The sequence below is a fragment of the Anopheles arabiensis genome, chromosome 3, assembly GCF_016920715.1.
Source record: "Anopheles arabiensis isolate DONGOLA chromosome 3, AaraD3, whole genome shotgun sequence".
NCBI classification, from domain to species: Eukaryota; Metazoa; Arthropoda; class Insecta; order Diptera; family Culicidae; genus Anopheles; species Anopheles arabiensis.
In genome coordinates this window covers 67,649,623-67,672,844 of record NC_053518.1, presented here as the reverse complement: position 1 = coordinate 67,672,844, position 23,222 = coordinate 67,649,623, and the positions used below count along the sequence as shown (strand labels likewise).

Sequence of the window (23,222 nt, the reverse complement as noted above, 5' to 3'; positions counted from 1 at the left end):
GATAGTGAAGATTAGATTGTTGAAAATGTTTTTATTGAAACATTACTTCAAGGCGGCCGGTATGTTGGGAATATGTAATGATCAACCGTCAAAGTTAGCGAATTCAAAATATTAACGAACTTAATGACATTTAACGAACGAAATGTCAAAGGTAGGAAGACGGCTGCTTGGGAAGTGTCAGATTGAAAACCGCATGGAACAGAACACAACGTAGGGCAGACAACACAACAACACATTCCTGAATAAAAGAATTCTATTTTCATTAAAATCACCCAACAGGTGTAAAAATTTTTTTTTTCGTTTTGTTTTTATTTTTGCTAAAAACTTGTTGTGCCAAAAAAGAAGATTATTTTATTAAATTACAGTAGAACGTCGATTATCCGGGGGCGGTTTAGCCGGCGGGCGGCTTAACCGTAGAGTTGGCAACCAGATTTACACACGTAAGTTGGCAACCGGCATACCCGGGTATTCCACACGTTTTGATGCAAAAAATTAACGATTTTCATAGGTAAACAATGCTTTCTATATTCTAATGCTGTAAGCAAGTAATGCCGACCATATATTCTCTTTTATTTCATTTATTCATTAAGTTTTTTTCATTTTATTATAAAAATAACGGTCAAATTGAAATTTGGAATCGCTTGAATTTGACTCGAAAATAAGCACAATACGAAAAGAGGAAGAAGAGAAACGTCATTCTCCATACAAAATGTATGGAATACCCGGGTATGCTGGTTGCCAACTTACGTGGTAAAGTTTAAAAAAAAAATAAAATAAAATATTTACCGGCTGTTTAAAATTACAATTTATGCACCAAAAAATCAGAAATTAAAAGTTGGGAGGCTACGGAAAATTTCATGTCAATAAAAGCAATGAATCAAAAGTTATTTCAGTTTAAAGTTAAAAAAATACCCGGGTATCCGGTTGCCAACTTAAAGGTTAACCGTGCGCATAAATGTGACAGCTGTTCAAACGTACGGCGAACATTTGCAGCGATAGTCATTGATTAAAATAATATTCTACTAAAGATTAATCGATTGATTCAAGGTGAATTAATCATAAAATTAGTGGATTTTATAATTTTATATGAATTTGACATTTCTTGGACCATTATCCGTGCAAATCGATTAACCGGCAACCGTCCGGTCCCGAGCTACCCGGATAATCGACGTTCTACTGTATCATCAGAAAATTGCATCGATTTTGGATTACTTATCCAAAATAGTGATGTGCTGTATGGAGCGCACCCATGACTCCGATCCGACTCCGACTATTGTTAGTCCGATTCCGACTCCGGCAAAATGGAACCACTAGATTCGCCGGGAGTCGGAGTCGTTCGAGTCATCCGGAATCGCCCGGAGTCGTTCGGAGTCGCCCCGAGTCACCCGCCCAAATAGCCAGAATTGCTTAAGCAGCTCATTTTGGCACGCTAAAGATCGCTGCTCTAATTCGCCTTTTGCAGTAGATAAACAGCATCAAAGTTCCAGGTGGTCCTTCTAAATAGCGCCTAAGCAGCTTCCTTAAGCTCCGGTGCCGGGGATTATTTTTCTTTGTGTTTTATTTTCAAGCAAGCGTCATCGATGAAATAAACAACAGGATTTGATTTGTTTGTGTACATGTGTATATTTTTAAATCCTTAATATTCATAAATTACACGAAACGTATCACAATTTACTGTACAATTACAATCACTTCCTTCAAAATCCCTACTTCAAACAACTAATCTAACTTGTACAGCAGCAATGAGATGATTGGCGGCGTCTGTCTTTGACACTTTGACAAGACCCACCTTGTACCGATGTCATGCATTAAAAAGCTATGCAGTTCCATCAAGTTCGGTACACGTTCTTAACAAGCCTTAAAGTTCCATCATGAACCCTACACATAGTGCTAATCAGCCGCAAAGTTCCAAAGAGTACCATGTGCCTGTTAAAAAGCTTCATAGTTCCGCTAAGTACCGTCTATCTTTTAATCAGCCACAAAGTACGACATCGGAACGATTTTTCGTTAAACAGCCCCAAATCAGCTATAAAGTACGAGCTGGCTATTTGGGCGGAGTCGGCATCGTCGGGAGTCGTCCAGAGTCGTCTGGAGTCGTTCGGAGTCGTCCGGAGTCGTTCGGAATCGAGGTTGGTCGAAGTCAACAGGAGCAGTGTGGTGTAATGTGCTTGTGATCAGCCATTTCCTTTCTTTGTGTTTTTTCTCTTTCACTTTGCGCGTGCACTTCCTATACAAGTCGACCTCGGCCGACTCCAGATGACTCCGGATGACTCCATGCAGCCGATTCTGGATGACTTCAGACGACTCCGGACGATTCCGAACGACTCCGAACGACTCCAAACGACTCCGGACGACTCCAGACGACTTCAACTCCGGATGATTCCGAACCACTCCGGGTAACTCCAGACGACTCCGAACGACTTCGGGCGATTCCGGATGACTCCGACTCCGGACGACTCCGAACGACTCCGAATGACTCCAGACGACTCCGGACGATTCTGGACAACTCCGGGCCATTTCGGACGATTCCAAACAACTCCGGATATTGCAGCGCGGAACTTCCTCCGGAGTCGATTCCGAATTTATCGGAGTCGGATCGGAGTCGACTCCGGATTTTTGCCAACTTTACCCATCACTAATCCAAAAGTTATAAGCCTTCAAAGTTGCTGGCTACCCTGGCAGTTGCCTGCAATAGGGGTATTGCAAAAAATATTTTTTGAAGACAGGTTTATTATTTTAAAAAATTCTACGAAAAAAAAATTAAATTTTAAAAGAAAGATGACTATTTACATAAACTTACTTCACATGAAGTTTACATAAACTTTCCAAATTTCAATTTAATCGGATTCCTAAAATCAGAGAAATAAGCAATCAAAATCGATTTGGCTACCCGGGTAGCCGGCTATTCCAATAGGGTTAAAACGAACAGTAAAATTGCTTGAATTCACTTTATTTCGTAAAAAAAAAAGAAGAAAAAAATTATTTTGTTTGCAGAATGGAGTCATATTCACTCCACCACCGCTTAAACTCTTCCACTTTTTGGGCCGGATTCATCTCCTTCCTGGGTTTGCGCCAATCTCGCGTATCGAGCCCAAGAATGCCGGCAATCGTTTCCTGTTCAAAACACCCAAAAAGCGAACGATTAATTTAAACGCAACTGCTACAAACGTTTAGCATTGCCCGTTCACTTACCGTTGCAAAGGTAACCGGAAACAGTTCCTGATCCTCGATCACGTGCGCGAACCCGCTCTCCATGTTAAAGTTCACCCAAAAGTAGGGCAAACCCTTCGGCACCGTTCGCCGCACATTGAACCCCTCCACGGTGTGTAGCTTTTTGTTCATGGCCCACTCCGTCTCCGACTCGAGGATCGCTTTCTTGAAGTAGAACGGTGCCATCTCGTAATCCTTCGCCGGCACGCACTGGATGTACGTGTGCGGGTTGCGGTGCAGGTAGCGAACCGTTTCGAAAAACACCACCTCCATGCCGTGCTTGCGGAACATCTGCACCAGCGCCTTGCACACGTCTACGATGTCCCGATGAACGTCCTCGTCGACCTGCGTCAGGCAGGGATAGTGACCGACCGGCACAATGAAGCAGTGCTTGGGCTGTAGCGCCCGCCACGTCGGAATGGCGAGGTAAACGTTTTTACCCATCGAAATGAGCTGCTCCTGACCGAACACGGACGAGTTGAGGCAACGCTCACAGTCGGCCTGTGCCTTTGCCATGCGGTTCATGTCCTTGACCGACCGTTCCTCGATGCCATCCATACCGGCAGCGGACGAGGACGCCTTCTGGTGGTCGAAGATGTTTTCCAACCGCTTGCCGTCGCCCATCTTCGCGGACACTTTGAAGAACTGTGCGTCCATGTTGTCGTTCTCGACCCGCTCGGACCGGAACTTGTCGGCCAGATCCGGCCCGGGTGGTAGATTTTGCTGGTAGCGTTTCTGCTTCCTACCGTCGAAGCGCTGGGAACGCTCATTACCCTGTTTGCCGGTAACGTACGTGATTGGCTCGTCCGTGCTTATTCTTCGTTTCTGAGCAGACGGATCATGGCGGAGGGACGGATGCTGCTTTTTGTTCGCTTGCACTTCATTACGGTATGCTTTAGCCTTTTCTAGCTTCAGCTTTAAACTTTCCGCCTGCGCGGTGTTGCCGAGCAGTTCCGCTTTGATGATTTTAGCTCCCAGCTCATTCAACTGCTCGTCCGTCAAGAGCTGTTCATCGAGAGCATCTGGTTTGTTCACGCTTTCCGGTTCCTTTTCTACCCTTTTGTCATCTTCCCTTGGTGCGAGTGTATTTGCAGTGGTTTCTCGAGCGGATTTTTTCCACCCAGCATTACTAGGCCGATGCTGTTGCTGCTGCTGTGACTCGTTCGCACGGCGTCGATAGTAATCATCCCGCTCGTCGTAGTCATCCTCATCATTGGCCGGTTTGCGGAAGCTGGGCAACCCGCTGCCCCCGTTCTTCCAGTACGGATTCAGCTCACGGACGCTTGTCTTCGGATCGTACTGCTGCTGCTGCTGGTCCGCGGGCGTACTGTTTTTCTTGTCCTCCTTTTTCGGCTCCCGGCTGTACGTCGGTATCAGCATGCTGTTCATCCAATCTTCACGCTCGAGCTTCGCTTCGGGCGACTGTCGGGAGTGGCCATCCGTAGCTGCTGGCAGTGCCTCAACCCACAGATCGCTTTCGCTTCCCGCGCTGGACGACGAGGACGAGCGATGCCGCCGGTGGCGTTTGTGTTTCTTTTCTTTTTTATGCTTTTTCTCCTTTTTGGATTTTTTGGACTTTTTCTCCTTTTTCTTGTGCTTGCGCTGTTTGCGCTCTTCCTCGCTGTCGGAGGTGGAAGAAGATCCCATGTTATTTATACCAACAGAACCTAAAATGAAAATAGCAATATTAGCCTGAACTGTTAATCAATATTCTTTATTTGGATACAACATATTCAGAAGTTTCCTGAAGCGATTTGGAGTATGTTTAAAATTGAACTCTAGCCACAGAGTATTGTTTACCTGTCTAGAATTTAAATATGGCAAAAAATTATTCGAGATTGCTCCCACATGTTCTGAAATAAATATTTCGCAAAGCAAAGCGGCACCAAAATTGTCCCCACGGTGGAATTGTTTGTTTTGATCGGCGACGGAGCCCGTTTTTTACGTGCGTCAAACATTAATCTGCTACCCAAGCAACAAAATTACTTTCCCCAAGTACAGGTAGTCCCCGAGATGCACGGTACCTCTTCCCAGCCAGACAAATCGGGCTAAAATTACCCCTATCTTAACGCCGTTAATTTAAGAGTACAGTTTATCCGGGTACCTTTTATCCGGCTTTCCGTTCATCCGTGCTGTTGAGAAAAGACAGTTCAATGCAAAGGTGACATTGCGTTCTGAGGAGGTTATTAAAAAAACGGTTATCATAGCACATTGGCATAACAAAAAACAACATAATTCATGGCATATTTCAAATATTCTCATTGAAAAACAAGAAGGTCCACCGCCAAAGATGTTCCGTAGGATGCGTCAATCAAACACGCCCAGAGCGTTTGCATCCTCGCGTGTCCGTAGCAATATATCTCACATTTCGTGCGGGCTCGAAGTCTTCTGGATCTCTGTTCACCGACTGTGTAGCTCATGGTATGCACGCTTCCCCTGCGCAATGCGTCTCGCTTTCACCAATTTCGCTGCTGGTATCGTTGTCCGAAGTTACGACCGTTCCAAGATAGCAGAACTCTTTCAGTAGTTTGAGTCTCCGGCAAGCAGGTACTTTGTCTTCGTCGCATTGATTCTCAATCAAATTCTTGCTGCTTCGCGTTTGAGTCGGGTGTAGGCCTTACACACCTTCGCTGTTGTCCTGTCAATATCATCCGCAAAGCCAAGAAATTGGAGAGACCGGTAGAGAAGATCCTGCCACGAATGTTGTGACGTTCTTCTTCTTTGGCACAACAACCTCAAGACCTGCCTGTACCACTAGTGAAGTGAGCTTTGAGCCATGACGGGCATTTTTTTAAGTCGTACGAGTTGACAATTGTACCACTAGACCGGCCCCATGTCGTCGTCTAGCCTACTAAAAAAACTACCTCTCATACGATTAAATTGCGAAATTGATGTTATTGCTCTTTAGCTAATGGATTTAACGCGCGTGTGCCAAGGTGGAATGTATAATGAGGTGTAGTTATAGCGCTTTTGGCGATCCCCCCCCTGGGCTCCGATTTTGACAAATGGTTTTCCGCTTGTAAATGTATTGATGGATTGTTTACGTTTTGCATGGTCAATATTTGGTGGAGATCAATTTGGGTGAATATTTTAGTTTATTAGAACACAGTCCGTGATTTAAAATGGAAATTTTTCTTCGAGAACTTGAAGCGTTCGCCAAAAGCGGAAAACTAACTGTCAGTTTTCTTCGTCGATTCTTCTTCCACCTAGCTGTCAAAACGGGCTTATAACTTGACCTGATATCTTTACGGTCCTTGGCGTGTGCTGAAAATTTGGCATGGAATTTGACAGCTCACGTCGTACTACATTTGCGAGCAGTTTTCGCGCGATGGGCACGTTGATATGCAGATTGTTTATTGGGTGTGCTCACAAATCTGCTTGCGCTCCTTGCCCAAACATCAACCGAAAACTCCACCACAGTAACTATTACTTTGTGCAAATTCAAAGAAACGTGAGCGATTCACTTGAGCGCTTGTTGAGGTAAAGAAAGTTCCATTGGTTTTGTGAGATCAATTAATTTATTTCGCTTCGTTGTAGTATACATTTCGTTCGGATTGTAGTAAGCAAAAAAGAAAATGGAGCAATACGACACGAACTTTTTAGAAAGTATAGAAGCATATTACGGCCCAGAGTATGCGTTGTGGGGAAAAGAAAAACATCAAATGCTCGTCTTATTGCGAAAGCTTTGGGCCACGGTTCTGGAACCCAGCATGCAAAAAGCAAACATGATGAATCCAAATGCCAACGAAACTGTCCAGTTCTTGTTTTCGAAAATAAGAGAATGGCTTCATAATTGTTCCATTCGCGAACGGTTGAACTTGCGCAACGATGGCAACAAGGACAACGAGAAGGCGGCTCAGCTACGGTCCGCAGGGAATAAAATGGTACACCCGAAGGTGAAACGATACATCGAGGCCATGAAGCTGTATAACGAGTGCATCGCTTTTTCGGCCAAAGGATCGGAAGAAAGATCGCTGGCATACGGAAATCGCTCGTTCATTTGTCTAAAGATGGAGCGCTTCGAGGACTGTTTGCAGAACATCCGGCTGGCTCGTGAGTCGAACTATCCGAAGCATTTGAATGAGAAGCTGAATCTGCGCGAAAAGGAGGCCAAACAAGCTTTGTCAAAGGCCAGAAATCAGAATGCCACCAAGGTGTCCCCCGAAGTGGTGGAAGAGTTGCAGTTAAGCTTTCCGGCTCATGAGAACGCGCCGCAACTTGCTAACTGTCTGGCACTGGGCAGGAACGATCAGTATGGTCGACATGTGGTAACGAACCGCAAGCTAAAAGTAGGAGATGTCGTGATGATCGAGAAGCCGTTCGTCACAGTGATGATGGACACGTGTCAATACGTTCGGTGTGACTTTTGCCAAGCGGAACGATTGTTCACACTGATTCCATGCGAAGGGTGTACGGTGGCCATGTACTGTTCGGAGGAATGTATCAGCAAAGCGTACGGCAAGTACCATCGATATGAGTGTGGGGTCTTGAGAGTTATGTGGACAGTTCTTGACAGAAGCGGCGTGATTGCTCTACGCATGTTAGCGATTGCGATCGCCACCTTCGATAATGATCTAGAGAAGTTGAAGGATCATCTGGATGCATTGGATGAATCGAAGGTGGACGGATTTACGATGGACTGGAAGAAAGCCACGCCACAGGACATGTTAAACACGGTGCACGTGCTGTGCACCAATCAAGAACGACGCAACATCAAAGAACTTGCCTTGCGGACCTTTTTTACAGTTGTTATGCACAATGATTTGCTGGAGTGGACCGAGCTGGGACCGGCATGCGAGGCAAATCCAACAGCAAGCAAGCTGTTACTTGATTTGATTCTGCGATATCTGCAAATTGCAGAATGCAACCATAAACTATTGATCTGCAATTCGGACAACGGTCTGAAGTCCGTAATGTAAGATTTGCAATGGGTTGCTACCCATTGATCAACATGCTGAACCATTCCTGTGCTCCCAACGTTAGTCGTCTCACTTTGCCCGATGGCCGTTGCGCCGTGTTTGTCATCCATCCAGTCGCTAAAGGAGGCCAACTATTTGAATCTTACAAGTAAGTGGTAGCATTCGAAAATATTAACACACGTTTTGCTCTCATCAATTCGCAACAATCTTCATAATCTCCTGTTTCTTTCAGTGTGGATCACTGGCTGACGGATCGGGAAGAGAGACAATCAGCCCTATCGTTCATGTACTGCTTCCGATGCACGTGCGAGGCCTGTATTTTGAATTATCCTTCAATGGAATCTTTACAAGGAATTAATAATGAAACAAGGGTTGAATTTTTTATTGAATTGTAAAAATGTGCTGCAACGCTATCTACTCTTGATAAAAGGGAACTACTGGACATGATGGTTGAAATGCGGTCGTTTCTAAATAATACGCCACAATCGTATGCAGAGCCAGAAGTTATCCTAAAACGGATGAAGTTTGAATGTGTGGTTGTAGCACTGTACAGCCAGAGAACAAAAGGTGCTGAGTATTGGAAGTATTGTGAACCGTGATTGAGGTTCCACAAATGATCACTAAATCGAGTTAAAGATTTCGAGGACACAGATGTGCGCATTTCCTAACACACAGAGCTACCGGGAATTGTGTAGCGCGAAACAAAAATATTATGAATTTCAATCAACTATTGCACGATTGATAAATGTTGTGTAGCACATGAATTAACTATAATATTATTCAATAAACTAAAATCTTTTGGACTGGTCACCAGTAGCGTCGTGCTAAATTAGTTACAGTAGAACGTCGATTATCTGGGAAGCTCGGGTCCGGGGATTGCCGATTAATCGATTTCAACGGATAATGGTCATTTTCATGTCATGTCATGAACGTGTCATTTTCATATAAAAATTATAAAATTCACTGCGTAGTTCAAAATTCAAAATTTATGCGTAGTTCAACACACCCCAAAGATCCCAGATGTTCTACAGTGCAGAGTTTATACTAGTGGTGTAGGGATGTGCTCTCAGGAGCGCACATGGAATTTAACTGAAGTCGAAATCGGCCGGATTTGGAATCAATCTGGAGTCGAAGTCAACTGGAGTTAACTACCATAGTTATCTGGAGTCGGTCAGAGTGAGTTTAGACTCTTCATCTTTCGCTTTGCGCGTGAACTTCGTAAATGAGCCTTCTAAATAAATTTCTTGCAATCAACATCCAAATCTTGCCGACACCGGACGATTTCGAACGGTTTTTAAATCCAGAGTCGGATCCGAGTCGACTCCTGTCGAAATGTAGATGTGGATCCACTCCGAATCTGTCTCTGAAAAACTGGAACCGAATTCGAATCAAAGGGTACCATGGGTCACTTACGCTCCTTAAACGAGACCAGTCAACAGGGCGACAGTATCACAGCTCACCGCTAGAGAGCGCTTCAATGTACAATTTGTATGCAAGTTGCAATCGTTTGATTCGTTCGCATACAACTCTAAACGGTAAATTTGACATTAAGAACGGAAGTGCTTAAGAGAAAATGGGTTTTTTGTACATATTTTGCTCAAAGACGGGCCAATAAAAAAGAAACACTGAATGTTGGTATACCTATAAACACTAAATAGTTAAGATTTACATTACAAGCTTAAACTAGCGATGATTTTTCACATAAAATTCTTCTCTGGTATCAATTCAAATAACGCAAAAAAAAATCTCTCCTATAACTGCAGTGTCAAAGGGTGTCATTTGTAATAATTAAAACCGTACAGTGTACATGATCAGTCCCATATACAGCCAAGTGCACTACAGACCAATTGGTACATTTACCGCTAGCCACAATGAAGCAATTGCATCACGAGAGCTCCTCTAACAAACATCACTCCATCATTCTGAGCTCTAGCCAAACCTTGCTGCCGTAATGGGTTCTGCCCAGTTGGCTTTTTGAACTCCTGTATTCTGGATCCGTTCAGCACAGCTCGCATTACTCTCACTGCTGAACGGAGACTGCCTATTTTGGAGCAAACGATGAAGCAACTATGATATCATTCTCATTACCAAAGCTGGTGCCCTGCCAGCGACAGCATGGCAGCATCCACACATCATGGCAGCGTCGGTACTCATTACGGGGGCGGAAGTACTACCCTCTCTGTAAAAGAGAAATAAAAACTGGAAGAAAAATGTCTTACACACAAACACTTGCACACGCCATTTGGCACCGGGCAAAGAAAGGTGCAGAGACAGTTCGGGGAGTTGGATCGCTTTTTTATTTTATAATAACACCTCGCCCCCAAAAGCAGGCGCACAAACGCCGTACGGAAGATTGGACCAGCCAACCGAAGAAATCGAAACACCCACACCAGGATGGCTAAAGTTGGTCACAATTCCGGCACCAGCTTTCGGACCATAAAAGGGGGAAACCAATCGGCCTCGCACCGGGAGATGATCCGTAACTGTGAACACTGTGAAGTCGTCAGCATGGTTGGGGGTTTGTTGCGAAGTGCATTTAACAGGTCTATTTCGTACAATGCATTCGATTTTGCTGGTAATGAATGCTGCAAATTTTCTGTAAAGTGTTATGCTATTGAAGGAGTTTGGGGAATATACAGATAATTTACCCTTATTCTGGCCTTTACAATTAAATCTTTTTGATTACGATAAGATGTAAGATAACATTAGAAATCCATTTAAGAAGCAGATTGTTATTTGGCTCACAACGAAACTGTAACAGCTGGGTGATTGGACGCGATAATGTGTTATATAGGACGTCCTGCAGTTCTATGGTAGATGCTCCGAAGCCACAAAAAGTTCGGATCGACGCTTTCAAGGTCAACATCTTCAATGATCTTAGGCACTGGATCGTATTTACTAATTACTTTATATGAAAGATGATAACACATTGGACAGAGAGATGCTGTATTCGAAAGGCAGAGTTTATCAGTGTCTAGTTTGTTGGCGTCAAAGCTCTTCAAAGACCTGGCCCGTTTAGATTGAAGCTAAATTGGTTGTGTGCATGTACTTCTGCTTATTTTTTCTATAACCGATATAAGTGAAGTCCATCACACACCTGCGTATCTGTCTAATTAACTAGGTTATCGATTTCCATGTATTCGGACAACAAAGTGGTCCTAAGACCAAAGATAGAAGCACCAGATCCTGTAAAGGCTTCACAGTCAAAGTTCATTTCATTCTGAATCGTTGTAAAATTGGCATAAAAAGAGATTTACCAAAAAACCAAAATATTAGTGACTAAGCCCGTATATCAACAAGACAAAGGCTATAAAACCAAATCATATCAGGGCTACCATATGGTATTTGAACACAGGCGGACCTGTTTTTAGGCGGTGCATTTAATGGCTAATCACGGCACATCAGCCACCAACGACAAGATCCTAGAATGGCTAAATCACATATATCATCAAGTTTTTGAAGAACTCGACAATTCAAGAAGAAATCGAGAGGAATAGAGTATTCGCCAACAATCAGAGTTACTTTACGCTTCTTTTAAGCGTATCCTTAACTGCTTAAAAAAGCTAAATGCTTTCTTCGATTACTTATTTATGAGATCATTCACTTTCCTTCAAGATCACACACACCTTCAAAAGCTCCTAAATGACATTCTCTTTTAATTGCTCCCTCAAACCCCTACTTTTTTTTACTCGAGGGTACTTTTAAATCTATGAATGACATTCCGACCGTAGCCATATTTCAACCTGTCGATCACTACGGACCGCGACGTATTTTCCCACACGCGCGGCGGCGCTGATCAATATCGTCGGTTTCGATCAAGTTTGCTCAGTGCCTCCCAGTACCGACGGTAAGACTGTGCGCCCACGCGCCTACACGCGGAGCAATCAACTGCAAAACTTCATCCTTCCTCTCCCGGCCTGCCCCACCTACCATGGAAAGAAAGGCAACGTGGCGGGGGCGGTCAGGGTCATGCCGCGGTGCTTGGACTATTTGGACTCGTAGAAGTACCCGTTGCTCACTCACCGGGTACTAGTGTACCAACCGAAGGTAGGCTTCACTGCACAGTGCTGGATTTAGTGTTTTTTGTATTGTAATAGAGAACTTGTCCACTAGAGAAAGAGAGATAGAGAGAGAAAGAGAGACGACCGTCTTGGGATTGCGCACAAGGATGTCGTGGTCGTTTGATTTATGTAAGAGGTTCTGTTTTTGGTCACTTTTTTTCGGCACCTTTGCCGATGCGTAATCGCATGCTGCCCATGCCGAGGGTCGTGTGGGGTCGTGTGAGGCCGTGCTTGGCCACTTCTTCACACCGTGTCACGTGTCTTCTGCTGCACTGTGGTGGCGCCTTGCCAATCTCTGCCTTGTCCGCTGCATGCATCGCAACCAGTAGGGATGATACTGTGGGGGCACGATTACGACATTTTTTGTCCAATGTTTGCCAGATGTTTGCACACACGTGCATTGGGGTCATTGGTTGGTCTGGCGGCTACGTCAACGGAACGGCGCCATAAGGCGCAGGGATTTAGTGGGATATGGTGTGTCGTTTTTTTTTGCTGGTCTAGCTCGATTCCTCATGCCGTCTCTCCCACGGCAGTGTCATTTGCACGGCAATTTGCACGGCCTGGGGATATTGTAGACGGGCCGCAGGAAAGCTAAGCGTGTCTGTAATTAGCCTAATTAATGGACAAGCTGTGTCGGCTTCTACTAGAACAACTGGACGACCGAGGGGATGGCTTTATGAGGTTAGTTTAGTACGTACAAAACGATGATATGCATATTGCGAGTAATCACGACATCCTAGACGGTGGAGGTGAATCGATACAGTAAATCAATACAGGTTCTTCATTTCCTGTCTTATAGTTTAGTTTCTTTACACCGTAGCTGATATAGTACAATTTTAGAATCTATGTTGATTTACGTTGACTTTGTTGACATGACTCATATTGGTAGAAGTTGGTGCTGCATTATTTGGGGTTTTGCGCGTATTCTATTTCACTGGCAAGCATCATCATGCATTAAAAATCATTATGAAGGGCTCGATAAAAGATGATTGATATGATCATTAAGGTCTTTAATATTTCTTTGTGAACACAGAGATAATTTACTGGATGGAATTTTTTGGTACAATTGGTGATGATTTTAGTGGCAGAGAAAAATCACCGTATAGTTCTGATATTCTGTTGTGCACCCACAGAGCTGGAGCATAGGAAATAGTTCACTAATTTGAAATTCAAATAAGCTTAGCTTAACGGTTGGATCTTGTATTGGCTTTAAGGAACGTTGTGTCTTTTATAATTAATTTCAATCTTTTTTTGATTGGAATAAAGATTTTGAAAAGATGCTAACAGTACTGTTAGTGCTTCTACCATCTAGTATATGTCGCCACAAAAATAATAAGCACAGATGTAAGATCGAGTAACTTATCTCTTAACGGTATAGCTTAGAGTTCAAAACAAAATGCTAATAAAAATGGCCTTTTTCATGATCATTTAAATGTGGATGACGATTTCTACCCACTCATGCATCAAGGAAGGTCCATCGAGAAGAATCGTTAAAAAATTCCATTAAAATATTGATACTCAATAAATTGATCCTAAATGTTTATGCGAGAAGATTGATTCATCAAATAGAAACCCAATCACTGAACGGCTTCAACTCATGCAACCCCAAAAAAAACAAACAATCAGTTAACGATGTGCTAACGTCTACTGGAGTAGCCAAAAGATGGCCTGAGCAGGTGGTACGATAAAATCCTCTTCATCCGTGGTAGTGTCGTTTAACTAATAATATGTATTCAAATTTTATAACTCCTCGGCGCATCATTTCCATTTCTCCTTGAAGATATTCATCTCCCCACACCAGCTGATAGAGAAGACGCTTAAGCGAGTGATAGTGATGAGTGAGTCCAAATGAGTTTGTGAGTTAAGTTGAATTATCATGAAGTGTTTTTTTTCACTCTTGTGTGGTTCAGCTCGTTACGATGCATAACAACTCACTCGCAGTTAAGTAAATAATTCGTGAGTTAAATAACTCTTTTCAAAGCTAAATTGAGAGTTGTCAAGTTACTCACTCACAGTTACAATGATTTGTGGGTTAAATAACTCTTTTGAAAGTTAGACCTCCATGAGTGAGTTTACTGTCTGCATAAAACAGTAACTCACAATTCCATGATTCATTTTCCATGACTCTTGTGGAGTTTGCTAAACATTTAATTCGCCACTCTAAATCGTTAATTTTACATTAACTCACGTTAGAGAGTGATGAAAATAACCCATCTCTAATCTCAATGCACCAATGATCAGAAGTTGTGCAAAAGCCTGTACACAAACCTGACGAATATCACTCAGTCAAGTAATGCACGCCTCGACAAGCTAAATATTTACCCTTCCTTTTGCGACACTTGTTGGAAAAGCAATTAGCGTGGTTTGGCCGTAAGATGACAGAAAGAGCCCTTCGTGGCTCTGTTGTCGCTGTTTTTAGTACCGAAGTTATCAATTCCGTTACATTGGATGAGTACCGTACTGAGCTTTCCCCCCACCCGGTGTGCGGGTGGGTAGTAGTGATTTCAGACATTGAAGGTCCAAATTGTTGTCTCTCGTCGTCACCTTAGATATACAGCAATAAATTAGTTAAAAAAGCATGTTAACGTAAACGGTGTATGCCATGCCGGCAAGAGTCAAGAGTCAATCGTCTCCGACCGGGAAGGAGAAACTTTGTGACCGATTGTGACCGAGGGAGTCAAAAACAACGACGATCATCACCACCACCACCAAAAAGGCCAACGACACGAAACCGGCTGCCGGTTCGAAAAGGGAAGAAATTCAGGTGAAGGTGAAGAATTTCCGAGAGCATACACACCCGTTCACCAAAAGCCCCGTACGGCGCGTACCGGTTGACTGGTTCGCTATCTAGGTCTTCGGTGGTCGGTGAGGTTTTTATTTTTCGGTGTTGGAAAATGCACCATACCGTGTAAAAGAGTTGGAGAGACGCGATATCACTCGCAGATATACCCGCCAAAAAAGTCACCACGCAGTGCTCCGTGCTTGCCGTCTCTGTGTGTGCGTGTGTGAGCCATGGGCGTCTTCCGTCTGTGGGCTCCGCACCGTTCATCGATTGGTATGTGCATACATTCCGTATCGGTAACGCCGGGAGGGAAGATGTCGTTTGGCTGCCGTCGCTTCGTGGTGGTGCCGGTGGTGGTCGCGTTCGTACTGTTCGTCGGGCTGGCAGCGTTGGCCGAACCGTACCGGGATGGGAAGTTCGGTGCTCGGTTGGTAGGCCGTATCCGGGAGCGAAGGCTCGAGCGGGCCCAACTCCGGGCACAGCGGTTGCAGACGATCGCGTCCAATGAAGCGTTCGCCGCTGACTACGCGATGGATTTTCGGGACGAGATGGCGGCCGACAGCACAACTACTGCTGGCGATGAGGAGGAGGACTACAGCATGAACGCCACTACGACTGTTGGGGTAGGTGAAGAGGAGGAAGTGCGTAGACCGCCGCCACTGCCACCGGCACTGCTTGCCGCCCTGAAGCCCTCCCCACGCCGCACGATGTTCGAGGGAAAGATCACCTTTCGGTTTTACCACGGGTAAGTCACGGTGAACGCACCGTCGTGGGTGCACCGGCGTGTAGGCTGTAACCCTCTCTGTATTTTAAAGGGGCAATCTCACCAAACAGACAACGCTGATCGAGGAGGATCGGCTGCTGAACGGTACCGGCTGCGCGGCGGACGAACGCTTCGCCCTGATCGTGCACGGGTGGCGCGAGAACTGTTACGAGGTGCCGTGGGTGTTGGCACTGCGCGACAACCTGCACCAGCATCGGGGTGGCTGCGTGGCCTGCATGGACTATTCTGCCTTTTCGAGCGGTGGGTACGGTGGGCTGGTCGGTGCGTTCCGAGACATCCGCGACGTGCTGATGCACTTCCTGCAGCAGCTCCGGTACGAGGGCGTCCAGTTCGGGCGCACGTTCGTGTTTGGGTTCAGCTTTGGAGCGCAGCTGGCGCTGGACGTGGGCAGCCGGATCGGTGGCCAGGAGCTGGAAGCGATCGATACGTGCGATATGGCTGGCCCGGGCTTTGATAGTGATCGGGCGTTTAAGGTGATGGATTTCCGGAATGCCGCTAAGAACGTACAGTGTGTGCATACGAGCATTGATAAGGGGACGAAGTTCCCGAACAAATGTCACCAGAACTGGCGCATGGGACAGTGTGGGTTGAGGCAGGCGGCGGCAGGACCACCACCGCTTGGGTCGCACGGGCTTTGTCCGGTGTTTTACAACCTGGCGTTTAAGTACCAGTTCTTGGCACAGCCGAAACCGCTCGAGTGCGTTTCGTTCGGGGAGGTCGCCACCTACCCGCGCAACTACCGGATGGGATACATGGAGACGAGAAAGAGGTACGCTTGGCTTGTTATGTTAATTCTCCTTTAGGATCTAATAATTATCATTTTTTTTAAATCTCTCTCTTTCTCAGTGAGGTCCGAGGGGAACTCTTTGCGCCGACCTCCGACGTGTTCCCGTACACGGTGTACACCAATCCGTACAACATCTTTGACTATGGTTTCTAGAAATAGGGAAGGTGGATAGACTCTCCAAAAAGAGAGTCGCAAGTGTCGCAAAAACAACCAACCCAGTGGTGCCAATTTTAGGACCTCCCAGTGCCAACCACCTCAGTTTGTAATGGCTTACACCCGACGAAGGTGTAGGAGTTGACAGATCCCATCGGGGGCAGCAAACAACCCACGGACGAGCGGAGGAGTCGACTTCAGGTTTCGTCATTGCTTATGTTTAATGTTCGGTTTTTTTTAACTTTAAGAGTCGATTGAAATACGATATACACTGAGCGAAAGGGAAATAAATAATTTACTCTTTACAAATACAAACCAAAGTGTTGGTAATTGATCCACCCTATTGTTTTTGTAAGTGCGTTCGTTAAGTACCGATCTCAAATTCTCACTAGTTCCCAGTGAAGACTCTTCTACTTTAACTCTTCGAAATTGGTTTCGGTCGGTGCTTTTCATGGCGCCGTGTTTCGGTTTGTTCGATAACCGTGATCACACCGTTGAGTGATAGGTTAGTAAGCCACCCAAAGGGAAATGACTTCTAAAGGAGGAGGAGCGACGAACTGTTTTTTTTTTATGAGGGGACCGTTTTTTCTCAGTTTTATGTTTGTTTTCCGCTTTTTGTTTGTGTTAGCAGTGCTTGTTACTTCACTAGCGTCATTTAGAAAGCTTTCGTGGTTCGATTGTACCACTTGTCGGATGTGAGTGTGTGTGTGTATGTGTGTCGCCATTAGTGTTGAGGGCGATTGCAAAATTATGATAAGTTAGTACTATCTCGGAGATTTCTCGGGGAGTACGATCGGGAAACAAGGGGGGAGAAATAAATTAAAAATAACAACACCGCTTTTGCAGTCAAACATTGGGTTTAATTGGTTGCCTTTACGGATTCCCATTTATGATTTTGCCGTTAATTTGTTTAGCCGTCGTTTAACAGGACAAGTGCGCGTTTGAAAATGTGAAATAAGTGGCTCATCTTCTTCTTTGGCTCAACAACCGATGTCGGTCAAGGCCTGCCTGTACCCACTTGTGGGCTTTGGCTTTCAGTGACTAATTGATTCCCCCCCATAGCAGGGTAGTCAGTCCTACGTATGGCGGCGCGGTCTATTTGGGGATTGAACCCATGACGGGCATGTTGTTAAGTCGTACGAGTTGACGACTGTACTACGAGACCGGCCGCTACGCTCTACGCTCATATGAGACACTAAATTCGAGTTAGAGAAAGGATTTCACAGATTTGTTTTCAGAAAATTGTAATAAGTTTTACCTAATTCTTTTTTAATATCTCTTATTCAGACTTTCCAAACTCAAAACATGAAATACAAGATTAATCCATGATCTTTCGATATTTCAGGGATTTTAGCTTAAATTTAATATCATAGAAACAGAAACAACATTGAAACTCAGAATTAATCTAGCTCTTTGTATCACGAATCTTGAAAGATTCGATAATTGTTCGATTTTTTATTCAAATGACGTCATCATTCATTTCATAAATATTTGATTCATAGTTGATGTTTTGAACATCTTTTGGTTTGCTTCCGTGCTGCAAGGGCCCAGTGGAAGACATTCGGAATGATAGAATATACCAAATTCTATCACTTGATATACCAAATATTATCACAAAATCAAACATTTCTGAAGATTACAGGGCTTCTCTGACCAACAGCTCAAGTGCCAATTCGTATCCTCCCATTTCAACATTCTCAATTGTTAGTCCATCGTAGGTTCAGGAAACTAACGAGAAATCTTTCGAATTATTATTCGAAATTTTAGTTTGAAACATTTTCTAATATTACTAAAAAAGGCTTAAGAAACCCTTTATTTAAACTCATTTTGATTACCACCACCGTCATCATCATCATCATCATCTGTTGAACGAACGAACGCATCGATTGGTGGAAATCGACTGAAGAAATGCCATTGCCATCGTATGACCTACCCAGAGGTTCGGAACTGTACCGTTTACCACAAACCTCATCATGCACCCAGTAAAATCATGCAGAAGTAAAATATCCCCCCGCCTCGCAGACCTTTATAGTGTGTCTACACTAAAAACCAATTCCTCTCGAGAGCTCGAACGATGGAACAGAAAAAGAGAGAGTTCGTTCGGATCGGTCGTTTGGTCGATAAAAATCGCGAGCCGCCGAAATCAATCCTGCCGAATTTCTTATCTCCCCGTTTTCGCGCGTCGCAGACTTTCGTACACACCGGAACGCGTTACGTTCCCGGGGAAGTTTGGGCATTTTTGGGCTATCTTTCGGGTGGCACATACAACCGCGGCTACGGCTGGGGATAGACACGGCGCAGTGAGGCTTATGGAAGAATGATAATAATAAATTTCTTCCTTCCCAAAACTTCGCTTTTTGTAGTTACGGCGAAATTATGGCTCCAAGACACGCACACACATGTATAGCGCACACAGAGACGGAGAGTTGCTTTCGGAACAGTATTTTGGCTCACAGTTTTCGCTCAGTCTGCCCAATTCGTCGCCATTTTTGGAACGAGCTTTTGCACTGGGCGGCTTTCTCGGTACGGATATATCGATCCACTACCCAACCATCCCGAGGCTACCATCAAACCGGTGTTTTGGAGCTTTCTTTTGCTTCGCACTTGGCGGACTGAGCAGCGGACGGGTGCGATTGATTTGTGTACCGTGCGTGACCGAGAATGCTCCAAGGGGGATGAAGGTTTTGCACCGAAAGAGAAAGTACACAAACCACCAAACACGACGACACGTGCGTAAATGCTTGTTCTCGCCAGAATATGGTTCAAATGTGGTTATGTGGCATTAAAAAAAGATCAATTTGCAAACATGAACATGAGTCATTCTGTGAGGTGTGTGAGTATGTGTGCGTATCTTGGGAGCCATTCATGCGTTTCCCTTTTTGCGCAAAGGTTTTATTGATTTATGCTTGCGATGCATGATGACCGTTTATTACGAGATAATTTGACGTTTTGGGCAGAGCAAAATGACACATGTGTCCAATCCCTTGAACTGCCTGCACTGATGTAATTGTGTGTTTAAGGTCCATGACCTAGTGCAGAGGTTGGCAAATTCCGGCCTGAGCGAGAGAATGCATTAATTTCAACAGAATAGGAAGCGAAGATAACAACATCTCTTTTTCGGATTTAAAATTCAAGAAATTAATTTCGAAATAATTGTAAGGTCTCAACAGTTGAACAGTTTGCCGAACCCTGACCTGGAGGGTTAATTTTGACCTCACCATCACCCCTCCATCCCTCTAGCTAAACACGCAAAGGTGTCTCCAGCGGTGTATCCCCACCGGTATTATGACGCTCCGGTGCTGACATCGTGCCAACGAATAATCACGTCAAAACTAATAAACGTTATTGCATCGCTAGTCAGGAATACCGGTTTCGGGTTATCCGAAATTTAGTTTGACAGTGAAAAACAACGAACCCCGTAACATGAACTCGGTGCCTGATGTCTCTAAACAACTAACGCCTCGTGAAGAGGAGGTTCGTGCCAGGTGAGCCAGAACCAGAAATCTGACCTCACCGTACTAAGCCGGTTTCCAAAGGTCTCTCCAGAGCTCCAGAGAAAGCTTTCACGATCGACACATGCAGATCGCAGATAAGCAAATCGGTGACAGGTGATATCTCTCATCGGGGGGCGGCGACCGGGTCTTGCAAGCGCAAAGAACCTTTTCGTATCCAACATCCACAACACACAAGATCACAAGATCCATCAATTCTCGCGTGGCTCTGGCTTCCCTGAAGGGTGTGTGTAGTGTTGTCTTAAAGGTTTTTATTTGTTTTGTTCCTCTCCACACACACTCGGTGTCTGTGTGTCTCTTACTTCCTCCAAAGTTCCCGATTCTCCCCCCACATCTTGGGTCCTCTATCAGTGTTTGCTTTTTGAATCAGTGTTAAGAATTTAGGTCATCCTAAAAGTGTATAAAGGTACGGCCGCTCGCTGGGCTGTGTTTTAGTTTCTTTAGGCATCAACGCCGGGAACCATCAACCACGCCAGCGGAACTTTAGCGGGATGTTTGTACGACAGAGTATCAAGAGGTTGGCGCTGCCCGTGGCAGTGGCCATGGTGTTGATGCTGGTGCATCATGCCCATCCGGTCAGTGCCGATCGGTTTCAGGACAACATCTTCTTCAACTACTACAACTCTTCGGGAGATCTCGTGCACATCTACAACCTGGCGGAGAACAACACGTACGAGTACGACGACGAGTGTCACCCGGGCGCCAAGTATGCGATCGTTGTGTTCGGGTGGAAGATTGACTGTGAAAAGTACTTTGTACAGGATCTCATTCGAAGTGCGTGGTAGTGGAGTAGAAAGGGATTGAGAATAAGAGGACGTCCCTCTAACTCTATTTTAAAATTCTAGATCTAACCGAATACCGTGGAGGCTGTGTGATGTGTATGAATTACGATCGCTTCGCGCAGCTGCCAACATACGCCCGGCTGCGGCGTAACTTCAAAGACATCTATGGTGTGCTGAAGCAGAAGCTAGAGTTCCTCGAAAAGGAAGGCTTCAGCCCGGACAATGGTTTTCTGTATGGGTTTAGTTTTGGAGCTCAGGTGGCACTGGCCGCCGCCAAAGAGTACGGTACACGCAAACTCAAGGAAATAGATGGTAAGTAGTCCTGTCTTCCGATTAGCCTTGTTAGGTACTAACATCTCCCCAACATTTTGCTCTCTCCCTTCGTCATCCAGCCTGTGACATCGTTGGCACCGGCTTCGACACCACAGACGTCAATGCGCCCAACCACCGTACGGCGGCCAAGAACGTGCAGTGCATTCACACCAGCCGGAATTATGGCACGCGCCATCGGACCAGCTGCCATCAGGATTGGATTATGGGCGACTGCGGTATCAATCAGCTGGCAGCACCCCTGTCCCCGTGGGGTTCGCACGGCGTCTGTACGCTGCTGTACAACGCGGCGTTCGAGCATGACTTCTTGGCCCGCGCCAAACCATCCAACTGTACCAGCGAGTCCGAGGTTCGGTCGTGGCCCGAAGGCTTCAAGATGGGGTACAACGAACAGCGCAAGGCCACCGTACGGGGTCAACTGTTTGCGCCCACGTTTGCGGAGTTCCCGTTCAACGTTAATGTGACGGCTAGCTCCAACACAACGACAACGGTGCGTCCGCCGGCCAGTGCGAACGATATTGAACAGTTGCCAGGGTTCGAATTCCGCTCCGCTGCGAATGAGCTGCTACTCGAGGGGGAGGAAGAGATCAACGAATCGGATGAGCAGGATGAGAGCTAAAGTAGGGACCGGGGCGGGTCGAATTGGGTGCGCGCTAACGTTTAACGAACCGAAAAACTAATGCATTCCACGATTTTGTCGCAAGTACCGCAAGCGGTTGCGGCAGCGAAGGAAAACCGCACCAACGGAAAAGGGCGAAAGAAAGATAATCAGATCAAATGCTGGTATGCTGGTGGGCAGTTTTTGGAGTAGTTTTGTGTGTGCCTCTGCCTCTCTTTCTCGCTGCAATGGTGCATGAAGGGAAGGAGAACACGAATTTCCTCCGGTTTGGTTGGCACCCAAACGGTTCAGTTGTTCATTGATTAGTTGTGCTCAAAATCGTTTATTGATTGCAGTATTGCAGGCTTTGCCAGTCTGTCGAGGGTAGTTTTTGAGCAGCAATAGAGGAAAAAGTATTATGAAACAAAACAGGAATGAAATAAATATTATTTAACATTATTCAAAACAATTTTGTAGCATTAATTTGGAAGATATCAGTAGCAGTCAACCATGACTTATTAGTGCTGAACATAAAAATTATTCATGATGATGACATGAGAAAGACGCTCAACAACTAACAGCATAAATAATCAAAAACAATTACCATTTTGGCTGGACCATCTCAAGACTATCTGGTTAAAAAATCAGTCCAAAAATCTTGTAGAAAACAAACATGTTTCTACAAGAGTAAACCAATATGTATGCATAAATAATCATACTAGAAAGTTTTAATGGAATTGTCATTTACCAACTTGATCAATATCTAAAATGGACTACGGTTTGTTTCCAATATTTTTCCAAGCGTTCTTGAAACCAAATGATTTTGATTCTTACGAGATAAAAGAGAACTATAAGCTTGGTGTTAATTTTATATGGAACTTGATTTATGCTTTTTTGAAAAATAATGACAAATATTAAGCAAAAATAATTTATTGGATAAGACCTCAATTTGCTTTATTAAAACAATTTTGAATTTTACTTTATCTATTCATTACGAATATTATATTAGATGATCATGACATTTGTTTGTATTTCAGATCACATTCTAGGCTTTTATGCATAAAAAATATTCAAAATTAGTTATCAATTCCATTTGATGTGGTAAATTATAAAACTAAACTTCAAACGTTCTACGCACAGGTCTTTGTTACACGAAAAAAATAGTAAATTATTGGACTGGTCATTCAAAAGGAAATTGTTTTAGACATATTTAGTAATGTGTAGGTTAAGTGTACCAATTATGGCTATATTATGTCATTAAGATTCCGATTTTACACCTGTAAAAATAAGTATTTGGTAAAATT

General features: G+C 44.6%; 4 protein-coding genes across 5 annotated transcripts; 3 read left to right on the top strand and 1 right to left on the bottom strand.

The window, feature by feature from the left end:
* Window positions 1-2,929: 2,929 nt before the first annotated feature.
* Window positions 2,930-5,153, bottom strand: LOC120903830 (CWF19-like protein 2). Its single transcript, XM_040313472.1, has 3 exons — window positions 5,011-5,153; window positions 3,193-4,877; window positions 2,930-3,114 (listed from the first exon to the last, which is right to left on the bottom strand). The coding sequence occupies exons 2-3, from the start codon at window positions 4,855-4,857 to the stop codon at window positions 2,980-2,982; spliced, it is 1,800 nt and encodes a 599-aa protein (XP_040169406.1). The 5' UTR covers window positions 4,858-4,877; window positions 5,011-5,153; the 3' UTR covers window positions 2,930-2,979.
* A 1,510-nt stretch (window positions 5,154-6,663) lies between these two features.
* On the top strand, window positions 6,664-8,939 carry LOC120904164 (SET and MYND domain-containing protein 4-like). 2 transcript variants are annotated; one of them, XM_040313972.1, is made up of 3 exons: window positions 6,664-6,690; window positions 6,748-8,277; window positions 8,362-8,939. In XM_040313972.1, exon 2 carries the CDS (start codon window positions 6,786-6,788, stop codon window positions 8,127-8,129), a length of 1,344 nt encoding a protein of 447 aa, XP_040169906.1. In that variant the 5' UTR covers window positions 6,664-6,690; window positions 6,748-6,785; the 3' UTR covers window positions 8,130-8,277; window positions 8,362-8,939. The 2 variants fall into 2 exon arrangements, with proteins under 2 accessions (XP_040169906.1, XP_040169905.1); XM_040313971.1 differs by having other exon boundaries at window positions 6,675-8,277.
* A 5,693-nt stretch (window positions 8,940-14,632) lies between these two features.
* Window positions 14,633-17,011, top strand: LOC120904066. The gene is made up of 3 exons (XM_040313792.1): window positions 14,633-15,717; window positions 15,788-16,525; window positions 16,603-17,011. Exons 1-3 carry the CDS (start codon window positions 15,203-15,205, stop codon window positions 16,694-16,696), a joined length of 1,347 nt encoding a protein of 448 aa, XP_040169726.1. The 5' UTR covers window positions 14,633-15,202; the 3' UTR covers window positions 16,697-17,011.
* Window positions 17,012-20,604: 3,593 nt separating this feature from the next.
* Window positions 20,605-22,377, top strand: LOC120902141. Its single transcript, XM_040310675.1, has 3 exons — window positions 20,605-20,982; window positions 21,054-21,302; window positions 21,383-22,377. The coding sequence occupies exons 1-3, from the start codon at window positions 20,700-20,702 to the stop codon at window positions 21,937-21,939; spliced, it is 1,089 nt and encodes a 362-aa protein (XP_040166609.1). The 5' UTR covers window positions 20,605-20,699; the 3' UTR covers window positions 21,940-22,377.
* The last annotated feature ends 845 nt before the right edge of the window (window positions 22,378-23,222 follow it).